At 32.1% G+C, this 15,003-nt stretch overlaps 1 protein-coding gene across 2 annotated transcripts in view; it reads right to left on the bottom strand.

The window, feature by feature from the left end:
- The window catches only part of UFL1 (UFM1 specific ligase 1), a 38,566-nt gene that overhangs the window by 7,227 nt on the left and 16,336 nt on the right, over positions 1-15,003 (bottom strand). The window contains exons 8-15 of one of the 2 annotated variants that reach the window (XM_077162429.1): positions 13,858-14,004; positions 12,587-12,762; positions 11,209-11,388; positions 9,045-9,165; positions 6,499-6,621; positions 3,370-3,487; positions 2,066-2,229; positions 1,857-1,987 (exon numbers count right to left, since the gene is read on the bottom strand). In XM_077162429.1, coding sequence (XP_077018544.1) covers positions 1,857-1,987; positions 2,066-2,229; positions 3,370-3,487; positions 6,499-6,621; positions 9,045-9,165; positions 11,209-11,388; positions 12,587-12,762; positions 13,858-14,004 — 1,160 coding nt within the window. The remainder of the gene's footprint in view (positions 1-1,856; positions 1,988-2,065; positions 2,230-3,369; positions 3,488-6,498; positions 6,622-9,044; positions 9,166-11,208; positions 11,389-12,586; positions 12,763-13,857; positions 14,005-15,003) is intronic. The other variant, XM_077162430.1, reaches the window with a different exon arrangement.

Below are 15,003 nucleotides of genomic sequence, written 5' to 3'. Positions count from 1 at the left end.
TGTAAAAAACGTTCCCATTTCTAGTACACTGCATTCCAGAAGCTTTAGTAAACCAAAATACCACATATCTGATAAGGGTTTAGTATCCAAAATATTAAAGAAACCCTACAACTCAACAATAAAAAGACAAACAATTCAACTTAAAGATAGGTGAAATACCTGAAGAGACATATCTCCAAAGAAGATATACAAACGGCTAAAAAGCACATGAAAACATGATCAACATCACTATCTATTAGGGAAATGAAAACAAAACCACAATGAAATATCATTTTACACTGATTAGAATGGCTACTTTAAAAAAAAACAGAAAATCACAACATTGAAGAGGATATGGAAAAATTAGAACACATTCACTGCTGGTGGAATTGTAAAATGGTATAGCCACTGTAGAAGACAATTTGGCAGTTCCTTGGGAAGCTAAATATAGAATTACTGTGTGACCCAGAAATCTCACTACTAGGTATACCAAGAAAAATTGAAAGCAGGGACTCGAACAGATACTTACACACCAATGTTTATAGTGGCATTATTCAGAATTGTGAAAAGATGGAAACCACCCAAGTGTCCATCAACTGAGGAACGGATAAACAAAATTTGGTACATACATATGATGGAGTATTATTCAGCTATAAAAAGGAATGAAGTCCTGATGCATGCAACAACATGGATGAACCTTGAGAACATTATTCTGAATGAAATAAGCTAGGCATGAAAGGAAAAATATTGTATGATCTCACTGATATGAAATAATTATAATAAATAAACTAGAATCTAGAATATAGGTTACCAAGGGATAGACTGAGGTAGAGAATGGGAGCAGAGGCTTAATTTACAAAAGTTTGGAAATGGATGGTGGTGATGGTAGCACATTATTGTGAGTTTGTAATGAACAGCACTGAACTACATGTAAATATGGCTGAAAGGGGACATTTTGGGTCATGTTTATTACTAGAATGAAAGAAGATAAAACATGGGACTGCATAACACACTGAACCCTGCAGTGGATGACAGACTAGGGTTAATAGTGAAAGTATAAGAATGTTCTTTCATGAATTATAAATGTACACTATTACAAGGTGTTAATAATAGGGTGGTATATGGGGAAAAAAACACTGTAATCTACGGACTACAGCTAGTAGTACTATTTCAAGTCTTTCACCAATTGTAAGAAAGGTACCACAATAAGACAAAGGGTCAACAACAATTTATGTCACCTATGTGGCAACCACATCAGTAAGGGTCATAAACGTTAGACTTATCTACCTTGGCCTAGGTTAAGGCCAATGATATGCAGGCAAGTCACATGAAGACACTTTTGCTTCCCTCGTTTTCCTTAAACCCCCAACATTAAGAGGACATAGAACAGTAAGCAAGAAGAAAAGGAGAAATCTTACAGAAAGACTACACTGTTCTTCCTCTAAGCAACTGGAAGCCATAGCTCTAGATTGCTTTAAATTCAGTTTGAGATGCAAAAATTTTAAATAATGAACTAGAATTAGTCTAAATATTGAAAGGAGATGGTGTTACTAAGCAAAATTATGGGATCTGGCCAGAACATTAAGGAGCTTTTTATTTAGCAGGAAAAAGGGATGTGACATAGTAATTCAGAAAAAATAAAATTGTTATTCCCAAATAATGAGCATCATTACTGTAAATAAACTGGTTATTTTACTGATTTTGTTAGCAACTGTATACACATTCTACTAAACTTGAAACTAAAAAACATTTTGATTTTTTTCCTAAAAGTTTTTCTGTATTTTATTTTCCTTTTACATCATTTCAACTGAGAGAAAATAAAACATGCTCAGATTTCAAAACAAAAGACACCAAAAGTGACAAGAAAATGAACCTACATCACTTGTAATGGTTGTAGGATCGTCTACTGCCATCATTAAATCCGAAGCTAAGAAGTTGAAAATGAGGTTAGTGATATCAGTACAAATTGTCTTCAGCAAGTGCTTGGTAAGAGCAGCCTGTGTATCATCTGTAAAATTAAGGCACTTCATTAAAAATATATATATTTTAAATAATGAAAATTAGAGAAAAATAGTATTATGTATACCTGAAAAAAACTTCATCCCTTTTTCAAATAATCTAATATTATTGTATAGGTTTGAAACTTCTTCTTGCAAGTCCTTGATTGTGCGTTTTCTGCCAGTTCCAGAAGCGGAAGTTGAAGACATGAATACAGAACGTACCACCTCGAGGTAATTTTTATTAAGAGGTCTGCACACAAGGTAAATGTATTTAGTTTATTTAAATGTAATGGATCTATGCAGACAGAAATTTAAGATCTCTAACAGTTTTTTTTTTAAACAAATATGATTAAATTGGAGAAGATCACAAAGAATTGGTCCCTCAATACCAAGAATTATAACTAAAATATATTATTTTTTGTCAATTTTAAAGTACTCAAAGTTAATACATTAAAGACAACAAGAACAAGAGCACCACAATTCAAAACAGATTTTTATAGTTAATTTGGAAAATAGTACCCTATAAACCTGTCCCTCATCTTTAGGAATTATAACAAATTATTTTTCAGCTTTTAAAAATACTAAACAATAATGTATTTTAAAAAATATCTTTTTATGTTTAACAACTCAAAATAGATTATTTTAAAAAGCAATGGTTCCTGGCGCCTGCCCATGCAAAAAAAAAGCAATGGTAAATGATTAATAATTATTTCTTTTTTATCGTGAAAAATATGGCTCTGTAATATATTCATATACAAAGAATATTCATTTAAAAACAAAATAAAACAAAAAAAACCTCTTACTACAAAAGCAAAGATTTCCTAAACACTAAAAGTTATATGCATTGAGCTTCTGGATTACATTTATAGAAGCTTACATACTGGGACTAACTTGAGGGAAGATTAGGCTATTTAGCAAAAATCAAGTTATGGGCAATTCCCTTCAATTTTGTAGAAAGTAAATTTAGATTAGCTCATTTACAAAAGGCAGGGAAGTCTAAACCTATTCTCTTTGAGGTCAGTTTGTTATTTTCTCCTTAAAAGTAAAAACTGTTTGCTCTTTGTCAAATCAAGGTAGAAAACAGTCTCTTTTTCCTTTTAAATGTTGAGTTCCATGCAATGGAAGAGAGCAACCATTGATTAGTACTGGGGTTTTTCTCCCTGACTAGACTGTTCTGCCTTGTATTTCCCATGCTGCCTTTCCCAAAGCACTTACATGTATGTTGAACTGAACTGCCTATGTAGGTAAACAAAATCTAGAGTTCTGGATGCTGGATTAAGTTCTAAGCTTTGGAAGAAAAATACCTAAATAGTTTCTATGGCAAATATTTTAGTTAATAACCCACTGAAATTTCTATCATAAAATAGAAAAAATCCATTTTAAGACATACTTTATTAAGTATTCAGCAAGTTCAGAAATAAACTCCTCAGGAGCATCTTGTATGCGTTTTCTTAAAAAATCTTCAATCTCATCCTGGAACATAAAAGTGATCTCTGGCTTCTTCTTTCCTATAAAAGATATTAATAATGGGAGAAACGAACAACAAGAAAACAAATGAGTAAACAAAAAACTAAATAAGATTCACTAATATATTTAATATGGAAAATATTTTATTGCCTACTCCAAAGGCCAAGCCAAAGAGTAATAACCAATGGAAGCAATTTTAAAATAAGATACATCGTAGAATTTCTCTTGTATAATTTTCTCTTTGTTTAAAAAACAACTTTTTTCTATGAATGATAATAAAAAGAAAAATTTCCCCTCATCTACCTAGGGTGATACAAACATTTGGAAATCAAAACAATCAAGTAGACAGGAAAAAAATCTTTTAGGAAGAGATAACTTATCTTTGTTAAACAATGAATACTTGGCAGAATTTCCTTCTTTATAGAAATAAGTATTTATTAAAAATCAAATCATTTTGTAAATAATTTACATAAGATATCCAGAAGCAGGTGATTATAATCATATGAACCAAAACTCCAGAATTAAGCCAAATTTTGTCTCCTTCTGAGAAAGGCATATTATGGGGAAAAAAGCCTCATAATTTTATACTCATAATGTGTTTTTGCTCTCCAAAAGTAATTCTATACCAAGGAAAATTTGTATGCAGCAAAAATGTTGGAAATAATTGTTAATTGTGGAAATGTCATGCCTACTCATGTACTTGGAAAAATAAGTTTTGCAGACAAAGCTAACTATTTCAGTAGAAATTGTAAAGGTATAAGCGATTATTTTCATTTAAATTAGGTTCCAATTCTAATTCTAAAAGCTAAGTCTTACAAACAAAAATAGAACAGCTCAAAAATTTTCATGATGCATGAAAATCTAAGGAGTTGAGATCATAGCTTTAGACTAGACAGCCAAGTATTACCCTTCTGTAACCTGCCTTCTGTTCTTTATCTTTCACACCAAATAGTTTATCATATTCCTATTTGGTTCTGCATACATTTTATATGTTATTATATTTCTTTCTAGTAATTCCTCACATTGAGCTGATTCAAATTTTAGCTGAGAACCCAATTTCATCTCTCATTTCAGAGGTTATAACACAGCGTTTTTTCAACAGCCTTGAAATTACATTTTTTAGGTAGAATAGTTTACTATTTTTATAGCCCCACTCCATAATCTATACACAAAGTTCCACAGGCCTAATTTAGTAAGTATTTAAGATTATAGATATTAGAGAGCTATTCTGCTAGATGCCCATTCATCCCACCCCTAATGCATATGGGGAACAGAGAAATTCAGGTATCAATGAGAAATTGAAACCCTAATAAGGATAGTCTTGATCCTATTTAAAATAAGGGTGGAGCTGGTACTATCTATGAAGATACCTTTCCTTTAATTAATATTGGTTTATGCACAAGAATAGTAGCTATTTTAACCTATCTTAAAAGAGAATACTTTCAAGCAGAATCTTAAGCAATTGTGCTATTACAAGAGCAGGACATTAACAACTGAAACCATGCCATTGCATGCCCACAGCTCTAGCCCATATATAATGAACTCCATGGAAGAGGTAAAATAGAAATCTCAAATAATCATCATTTATGGCTTTTTAAAAAAATCTCTTTTTCTTTGGATGGAGATGAGGGGAAGAGATATCAGAGTTTCATATATTTCATATTTTTAAAAGAAAAAATACAATTTTATTTAAGAAAACAAAAGATGCATTTTGCAGACAATCTAAACACTAACAAGGTTAAGAAAAAAGATGCATAATTAATTCTTACTTAGATACGGGCAAGCAACCAGTTAAGTACTACCATAAAAATTAAATGTGCATAAAATTAATGTTTCCTATTTAAATTTGCAGAAATCTACTCTTCATAAAATAATGTAATATTTATTTTGTATGGTGGAGTGAGACTATAAAAATGACCGTGCACAAATCATACAAAGTGCTGAAATCATACAAAGTATTCTTAATAATCAAAGGGAAAAGTTATGATTGTTCTGAAATCTTTAAAAATTTTTGTGAAAACATTAAAATCTCTCTTCCTTTGGTTATAAATGTATAGGGAAATGAAAAAAGTATCAAAATGAATATTTTATATTTTTAGTACACTTTAACACATTATAAAGAAACTATTTTCTTTCATTATAAAAACTTATGTCAGGGTGCACAGGTGGTTAAGTGATAGAATGCTTGCCTTACACGCAGGAGGCCCGGGTTAGATTTCAGGACCATGCACCCAAAAGAAAAAAAAAACTTATGTATCCTCATGTTAACTTACAATACTGATCTTTTCTATGCCTTGGGAAATTGTCATGCCTTTCTAATTTTGGGTCAGCTTCAGTATTTTATTCTTTGCCCTTTCAATGTAATGAAATGTCTTCAAGAATTCCTTTAATGTGAAATTTTTTGTCAGCTTTACTTCCTCTGGGACATCTTTATCCTTTTTGTCAAAACCAATTTCTTCATTTATCTTGGTAAGTTCACCTTCATTAAGCTCCTATCTAGAATCCTGAGTAGTAGCAGTGTTAAGACTCCCATAATCAACTATATCTCTTATAACTCCATTTGTGCTTGAACAGAATTTTACTTCTAGCATTATCACTTTTAATTTGCTTACTTTCATCCTTGTTGGCCAATTCCTTCTTCTGAATATCTGTTTCTAAAAATGTCACATGGGTTTATCACTGGGAGACAAGGAGGCAATATAACTGCATGCTTTGCTGTCTAGATATAAACTGAATATAAAATGTGTAGCCATTGATCACTGACAAGTGTTGATCATGGTATGCATCTGATCAATTATTTACTAGTCATCTGTGGATTAAAGAACAACCAGCAAAGTTTGTACTTTATGCAATTACTTACAGTGGTAGCTGAAATTTGTTGGGGTACTGGTGGGGTACTGAATCATGGTAACTGAAATAAGTGTACACTGGAACCATGCAAAACAAGAACTTTGTGAATAAATATACATACCTAATTATATGCATCTTAAAAGATATATATTTAAACAAAATCAAATGCCAAAAAACAGATGAATAAAATAAGGCTACAAACCAGCATAAGAGGATTGAGATTCATCATCACTATCATCATCTTTCCTTCCTTTCTTCTTGATTTTTTTAACTTTGTACTCTCTCGCATTGCCACCGCCACCTCCTCTCACACTTCCACTGCCTTCTGGTAGAGAATATTGTTAGTATTATTTAATTAAATTTCTATTTGTAGAAAATGATAATACCATGTTGTTACATTTAACTTTATAGCAGGAAAATAAAAGGTAAGCTAATTAAATAAATTTTTAGCTTTTTTTTGAATGCTGTACAGTGGGGTCACATTTCATTCTTTGTCCATGTGAGTATCCTGTTACTGCAGCACCACTTATTAAATATTTATTTGTTTTCATTTTATTTATTTGTTTGTTTTGGGAAGTACATAGGCCGGGAATTAACCCAGGTCTCTCACATGGCAGACAGGAATTTTACCACTGAACTGCCCTTAGACCCCCAAATTTTTAGAATTTTTTTAAATGTGGAGTTTCTTTATTAAAATAAGTAAATCTGATCAATAAAAAAGTAATATGAAATTTGTTGAAGAAATTTACTTAGTCTAGTGTTTCTCCTTCTAATACCATTTCTTTTCCATAACTTTGTGTGATCTTTTATTGCCCAAATTCATTCGTTCACCTCTTCTTCAATCATCTGCAAGATCTTCCCCATCTCTGTTACCAGAGCCTCATCGATATCATCATGTTACAACACTTCATATATTTATTTAGATTTGTTTTTGTCTTTCAGGTTGAAAGATTATTATCATGTTTACAGTAGACACCCTGACTCATCCTCCACCCATTCATATTATGAATTTCCTGAGAGCAAGGAGCATGTCTCATTACTGTTTGTATCCCAGGGGTTAAAGCATGCTTGTCACATAACAGGTGCTCAATAAATGTTGACTACAAATATTAAATTTCTTGAGTAGAAAAATTTGCTTCAATCATCAATTAGAGCTAAATAAAGCTTAGAAAAATTATGAAACAAGTCAAACACTGTAAGCAAAAGTGAAAAATGCTATTGAGATATTTGTCTACTATTAGATAACTACATTTTAGAAAGACTTTTAACTATATTCTAAAAGATAAAATACTTATCTAAAGATGGAATTTAAACTGAAAAATACTGACAATATTTCCTCATAAAATTTTACACTTTTTCAATAAGAGTAAGTTATAGAAGCTAAAGATCTTTTTCTAAGTTCTAGTAGATTTCACATAGCATATTTAAAAGTTGTACTAATTTACCTTCCCCTTTGCTTTTATGATGGAAAAATACTGTTTTCAAAAGCATAAGCCTAAAGTCAGTGTGCTTTTACATTTGGCATTAAATTTTTTATGGGAAGGACTTTTATGCCTGACGTTATTCAATGCATTGTGATTATTATAATATTAATAGCACTATCAATGAGAGCAAAATATCAGAAGACGTTTAACTTTTAGAAAGAAATAAAAGAGACTTGTTATTCTGACCCAAGTACAATCAATTAAGGTCAATTTTTAATTTTCAACATCTTCAAATAATACGATTAAAATATGCAATGCTGTCAATATTACTATGATTCATTATAGCAATTGTTACTATTCAAGTTTTCCCAGAAGAATAGGGAGGAAATTCAAAATACCATTGAAAGGTTCTGCAGAAAGACTGTGGAAAAGGAAAGAGATTATCTGAAAGAAATGGGGAGTGAATTCCCGTAAAACTAAACATTCAATTTTTAAAATTGGTCCAGTGTAGCTGTATTTATTAACAAAAAAGTTGAATATCTAATTTCTTTAATTTTGATATGACATTAATTAAAATTGTCCCTACTACTAAAAGCGCAGAAAATGCATGTCACTTTTCAAATGCAGGTGACTGGTATATCAGTACTACCTAGAATAATGTCCAGTGACTCTAAATTAAATATATATATTTATATATTTATCTATCTATATATATAAAAGATATATATATATCTTTGAGAAATTCATTCATTTCATATTCATAGAGCACTTAAAATATGCCAAACAATGCTGTAAGCACTGGGGATGCAACAATAAATGATCTGGATAAGACTCCCAAACCATAAAACACATCACAGTGAAAAAGGTTATGTAAAAAACTAAGGAGATGATGATATAGAATGACTGTGGCTATTATTCTGGGTTGTTAGGGATGACCCTAAGGAAGTTACATTTAAACTGAGTTCTGAATGACAAGAATGAATCAGTTACTTGAAGCTTGGAAGACAGAATTTCAGGTAAAGTGAACAATTAGCACAAAGGCCTTAAGATGAGTTTGGCTACAAGGCTGGATCTTAGAGGGTAACAGGAGAACAAGAGATGGGCGAGATCATAAAATTAGTGTATACAAAAGAAAACAGAATAAGTAAACCAACATTTACACTTTTATGTTAAAATTTAATTAATTAGCAAAAGGTTTGCTTGATATTAGCAGTTAAAGTTGAACCAACAAAATAAAAGGCCTTTCAAAGGGACTAATAAATGCAAAGTTCACTGCAAAAAATAAAACACCTCTCTTTCAGTCTTTCACATTAATAATCATTACCTGTTGCTTTCCTTCTTCGTTCATCTTTTTTATCCTTTTTACTTGTATTAACACTTTCTAAAATGGAGACTTGTTTCAGATCTTCTTCAGTGATTAAATGAACAGGATTATTTTTCATTTCCTGAAATAAAACACACTTTTCTGTAGGCAAATATATACATATATACATACATACACACACACACACACACACACACACACACACTTGAAATTACTAAAAAGTTCATTCTAACCTTCATACTTGCCATCCCACTCAAATGACCATATATGAGTTGCACACCAAGTCATTAAGTTTTTTCCCTCTCTAGACTCATGTTTAGAGATCTATCTCTGCTTTTTAAAAGTTTGTGTTAACAGCAATGAACTATTTTCAAGTTCAGGAATAGGTTTTTTCTCATGGGAAAGTTTCTATAATCTCTAGTGACAAGTTCATTTTCATGGTAAAAATGCAATTATTTCCTTTTTGGTTTTCTAAAGGAAAATGTTTACTGTCTGATAATTCAAACAATAGAATCACATTTTTCTGAACTTATTTTCATGATTGGAGGGAGGAGCACAAGGAAAGAAATTGATTATGTTAAGCTTTTACTTTGGTAAAAAGTCATAAATAAAAAGTTAAGTAGCCATTTAAGACCTGGTAGCTAACATGTAATAGGAATTTTAAACATATCCCTCATTTATTACATTTATCCTTCTTTGGAGTAGGTATCATCATTCTTCCCTATAAAATGAAGATACTGGGACTCCACTTGTCCAAAGTCACTAACAGAGTAAACAGGGTGAGATTTACACGCAGGTTTACTGTTATCAAACCTGTATTCTTTCAACTCTTCTCTGCTGCTTTTCATGCTTTTCTTTTCATATATAGAAAATTATCTCACTTTCAGACTATTTTTTAAGAGCTTAAAAGGAATACAGATATATAGAGGTTCTTTACATATTTAATAATTTGTTAACAGTGTAACTAAGATAAGTGGGCTTGTTTTACCTAACTGAGCGAGGACTTTATAGGTAGATGGTGCTGTTAACTAGAAACATGAACTGAATAGTCATTAAACAACCCTGGCATGACTTCTACTTCAAAATAATTTGGCAGCAATTACTATGAGGAACTAGTCAATTTTGACAATAACAAATTATGTGTTCCCTTGATGAATTATACAGCCTGTGTACTCCAAATAGGTGAATAAGGCACTGCTAGATTTAGTAAACATACTGCATAATGATTGACAAATATACTGTATTTTTATACACATAATCCACAGATATTGTTTCTGCATATTTAAATGCTTTAAGGTTGGGTAAATGCCCTTATGGTATTTAATTGTGAAGTTTAATTTCAATTCTGTGATTTTAATTTATAAAATCTGCTCCTCCAATTATATGTTCTGATGGGAATGAAGAATGGGAGGAGCAAATCCAAAAGAGGAAATAAAAAGGAATGTGTGCTGGTTAGAAAGGATTATGTATCCTAAAAAAGCCATGTTTTAATTCTGGTCCATCTTGTGGAGGCAGCTTTTTCTTTTGATCCCTCTTCAGTAATGTAGGCTGGAAACTTGATGAGATTATCTCCACAGAGATGTGATTCGCCCAACTGTGGGTATTAAGCTTTGATTAAAGGGAGATGTGATGCCATCCATTCCATGTGGGTCTTGATTAGTTTACCAGAATCCTTTAAAAAAGGAAGCATTTTGGAGAGAGCAACAGAGCAAGAGAGCAAAGCTCATACAATCAGAGACCTTTGCAGATGAAGAAGGAAACTGCCCCTGGGGGAGCTTCATAAAACAAGAAGCCTGGAGAGACAGCTAGCAGATGTCGCCATGTGCCTTTCCAGCTGAGAGAAACCCTGAACTTCATTGACCTTTCTTGAGTGAAGGTAACCTCTTGCTGGTGCCTTAATTTGGACATTTCTATAGACTTGCTTTAATTGGGAAATTTTCATGGCCTTAGAACTGTAAACCTGCAAGTTAATAAATTCCCCCTTATAAAAGCTGTTCTGTTTTTGGTGTAACAAATTAGAACAGAATGCTAAATTAAAGGAAGATGATGTATGACAGAAAGTGTTCATTTCTGGATATACTGCTCATCCCTCTTTCCAAAGATAGCAAATAATTTTATTGTGAAAATACTGTTAAGACTGTACATGAAAGGAAATTGGATATACCTTTTCAGCTTTTTGATGCATCAGTTCACTGAAGAGTTCTGTACAGTCATTTATAAATTTTTCACTGACTACAACAGTGTCACTAAAGACTACGGCTGAAGGCTGTTTGCTGAATGCTCTCATCACCTGCTGAAGCAATATTGCCACATCTTCAACTGATAAAGAACTGGGAAGCAGAGGCTAAAATTATAAACAAAATAACAAACAAATATAAAAGCAATATGAGACAGATAAACCATTTGCTATCTATATGCTCTCCGTAGAAGAGCACATTAAGTCTAATGGCTTTCAGAATCATCTATATGCTGATAAGGTCCAAATTATATTTTCTAGTTGCATCATCACTGTGGTATGAAATAATATCTTTACTTCCTATTTAACCTCCTAACTTATATCCCTAGTAGGCATCTTGAATTTACTATGACCAAAAACACTCATGATTCATAGCTGCCCTCTCCCAGACTCCCAAATCCCATCTATACTCTTTCTTTTTTCCACCTCAATTAATAGTACCACTCTCCAAGCAGTTGACCAGACCAAAAGCAGAACATCTACAAGTCACATTTAGTTTACTTCTCTCACTTCACAAACAACCTATCAGCAAGTCCTGATAACTTTCTCACAAAATAAATTTCTTCTTCATCCTTTCTACTATCTGAAATCACCTCCCCATATTCACTGACTGTCTCTTCCAAAAGAAAGTATCGCTTCACAGGACAGGGAACTTCTCTGGATATTGTATCGACAGCACGTAGAACAGTGTCTGACACTAGAAGGTACTTAAAAAAACTTGTTTAATGAAAAAATAAACACCTAAATCTGGAATCTGGTATATTCAAAACAGGGAGTTTTCTGCTTTATAGAGAGATTCTGAGATATGGTAAATAATGGATTGGCCTTTTCTTTCTCTTCACCTACATATCTTTTTGGGATAATGAAAGGCAGGTTAACACTGAACTAAAATACTATCACTGTTAAAACAGCTTGTGTAAATAATTAACAGAAATTAATGGATAAGGGCAAAACAAATGCTATACAATGTCTGATGCCAGCACCATTATATATGCTTAGAAAATACTGTATAAAGTCTCATCAATTTATGGGGCTTGAATGGCAGGATTAACATGAGTAATATATATTTATCTGAGTCTTATACATTCTGAATATTGACTATCACATGAAGAAGGTAATTATCTTCTTCAAAAACTAGAACAGCTTCAAGCATAAAATAAGATTATTTTTGTTGTTACAATGTTTGTTATTTTCTCTAAGTCAAGATTACCTTTAGGTACCCTAATTCTTAAAAAGGTCATCTATTAGTGAAATAACAAATGTATTTGTTTTAAAAGAAAGTTAAGATGAAAAAGATAAAACATACTGCAATATCAACCCATGTTCCAGAGCTGATAGCTTCCTCTACTGATGCTTCCACTTGATCCACAAGTCCTTGACCAACACAAGCTGCTTTCAAAAACAAGAGTTGTGTAGTCTTATATCTTTTCTTTATGTAGCTAACAGCATCTGGGATTCCAAGCCTAGACAAAGCGTCAAATTCTAGATTGGAAGAGGACAACGAGAATTGTCAATTATTCACACCATTTAACTGGAATCTCAGAAAAAAAGTTATAGTCTACCAAAACCAATTCTTTGATTGTGAATGTGTATTCTAATCTTTCTTTAGGAATACAGCACAAAAGTTGTATCACAGACTATTCTCTGGTTCTCCTGCCTTTCTAAATTTTTATATCTACAGATATTTGTTGAAAAACTGACTCAAGACCCCCTCAATACCAGCTTTGTCACTCCCTCTCCAACTGAGTTGCAAAAAAAATCCACAAAGGAATAAAAGCAAAAATGGGGGTAAAGGCTTAATGATCTAAGTGGAGAAATAAAACATGGAGTTTATTTAGCTTATTACAATTAAGGAGATGGAATTTATTTTTCAAAATGCTTTATCAGATAATTAAGGACAAAGTAATTTTCCAGTCTAATTTAAACTAGAAAACATTTTAGCATATAAAACAAAATTTTAAAATATTGTTCAAAATTCCACCCATCAAGGTTACTAGAAATCTCTCTGACCCACTCAATAATCAGATTCAAGAAAACCAGTTATAACAAATTTCTAATCCACGTCCATGTTGGTTGAAGAAACTGACAGACACATCACAGAATTCAATAAAACATATGCAAAGCACACTGTCCTAACATAAATTTAAGCTGTTTAAAAATACTCATGACTTAAATAGGTTGATTACTGAGAAAGCAACTAATAGGCCATGTGGTTTGATTTGGGCTATAAAATTGATTAAATAAGTGAGTTATGCATATATTTTTGTTAACTGTCTGAATGAATGAATTCAATCAATCAATTTTATTCAAATGGCAGAAAAACCACTTAATATCACTGAAAAGTTGGTAACAATAACAGCTTTTGGCTTTTCTAAATAACAACTACTCAATAGCTATAGAAGTAAATTCAGTTTCAAGACCTAAATGTGTACTAAGGCCACTTTTGCATTCAAAAAGAATCACTGTAATCTGCTTGCCAATAGTAAAGTGTTGGACTTCCATGATTAGCATACTATTTTCTAAGAATTTATTTAGTATTGGAAATAAGTATCAGTTTCAAAGAAAAAAAATAGTTACCTAGATAGCCATTCTGCCTTAAAAAGGAATCCACCCAAGTACTCTGTGTTCTGGAATAGATGTCAGGGACAAAAACGGCCTTATCCTGTCTCCCACCAACCACGGTGCCTCGTAAGCGTCCACTATTTACAAGTTCTTCAAGTACAGCTTAAAACAAATCCATACAAATACAAATAAATCAGAGCAGATATAAATCTCAAAAAGTAAAATACTTATAATTTCATAATTTAGCTATTTCTACATGTTTAAAAAGCAATTTAAAGTTTAGTAGCCTAGATAAATGAAGACATTTTTGACAAACTTTTCCACTAAAGGGGTGCACAGGTAGTTCATTGATTAGAATGCCCACCTTCCATGCGGGAGACCCAGGTTCGACTCCCAGACCATGCACTCAAAAAAAAAAAAAAATACTACGGTCATAAATAAATTCAGGAAAATTTTGACAACCTGGTAAAGGTGCTAAACTTGTAACTCAAAACTAGTTAATATTAACATATTGAATTTTTTGTTTGATTGTAGGAAAATAGCATGCCATTACTCATCTCAAGATTTTTTTTAAGTGATGACTAAATACTTTTAGTCAGATAACACAAACAGATGACAGATAACATGAACAGATAACACGAATTACTAGTGTTCAATTCTAGTATTTAGAAGAATCAAGACAACAAGACCCTATTAGAATCAGTAAGGTGAGATACGGCCATGAGCATTTTTATAAGTTAATATATTTCCACTGTTTAAACTGAAGCAATACAGTTCACCCCTACGTATAAGAGAAATATGATGCAATGGTTAGGCAGATGGATTCTAGAGCTACACCGCCTAAGTTCAAACCTCAAGTCTGCCACTTACTAGCTGTAAAACACTGGGCATATCACTAACTTCCTTATGTCTCTAATTCTCATCCATGAACTAGGGATCATAACAATAACTATCTCATAGGGTTGTTGTAATTCAAGTAAAGTGCCTTGAATAGTAGCTGGCACACAAGGACTTTACTCAATAACTGTTAAGTATCACCACGATCATCATAGTCATCATCAAAAGACTGGTGCCATTTGAAAACTGGGCAGTACTGTCATTAACACCAATTTTATGCTTTTTACTTAAACCAGAAAATTAAACTAAATTAGCAATTATGTT

The sequence above is a fragment of the Tamandua tetradactyla genome, chromosome 5 (genome assembly GCF_023851605.1).
Source record: "Tamandua tetradactyla isolate mTamTet1 chromosome 5, mTamTet1.pri, whole genome shotgun sequence".
NCBI classification, from domain to species: Eukaryota; Metazoa; Chordata; class Mammalia; order Pilosa; family Myrmecophagidae; genus Tamandua; species Tamandua tetradactyla.
The sequence above is the reverse complement of the archived record's forward strand: the minus strand, read 5'-3'. Positions and strand labels throughout refer to the sequence as shown.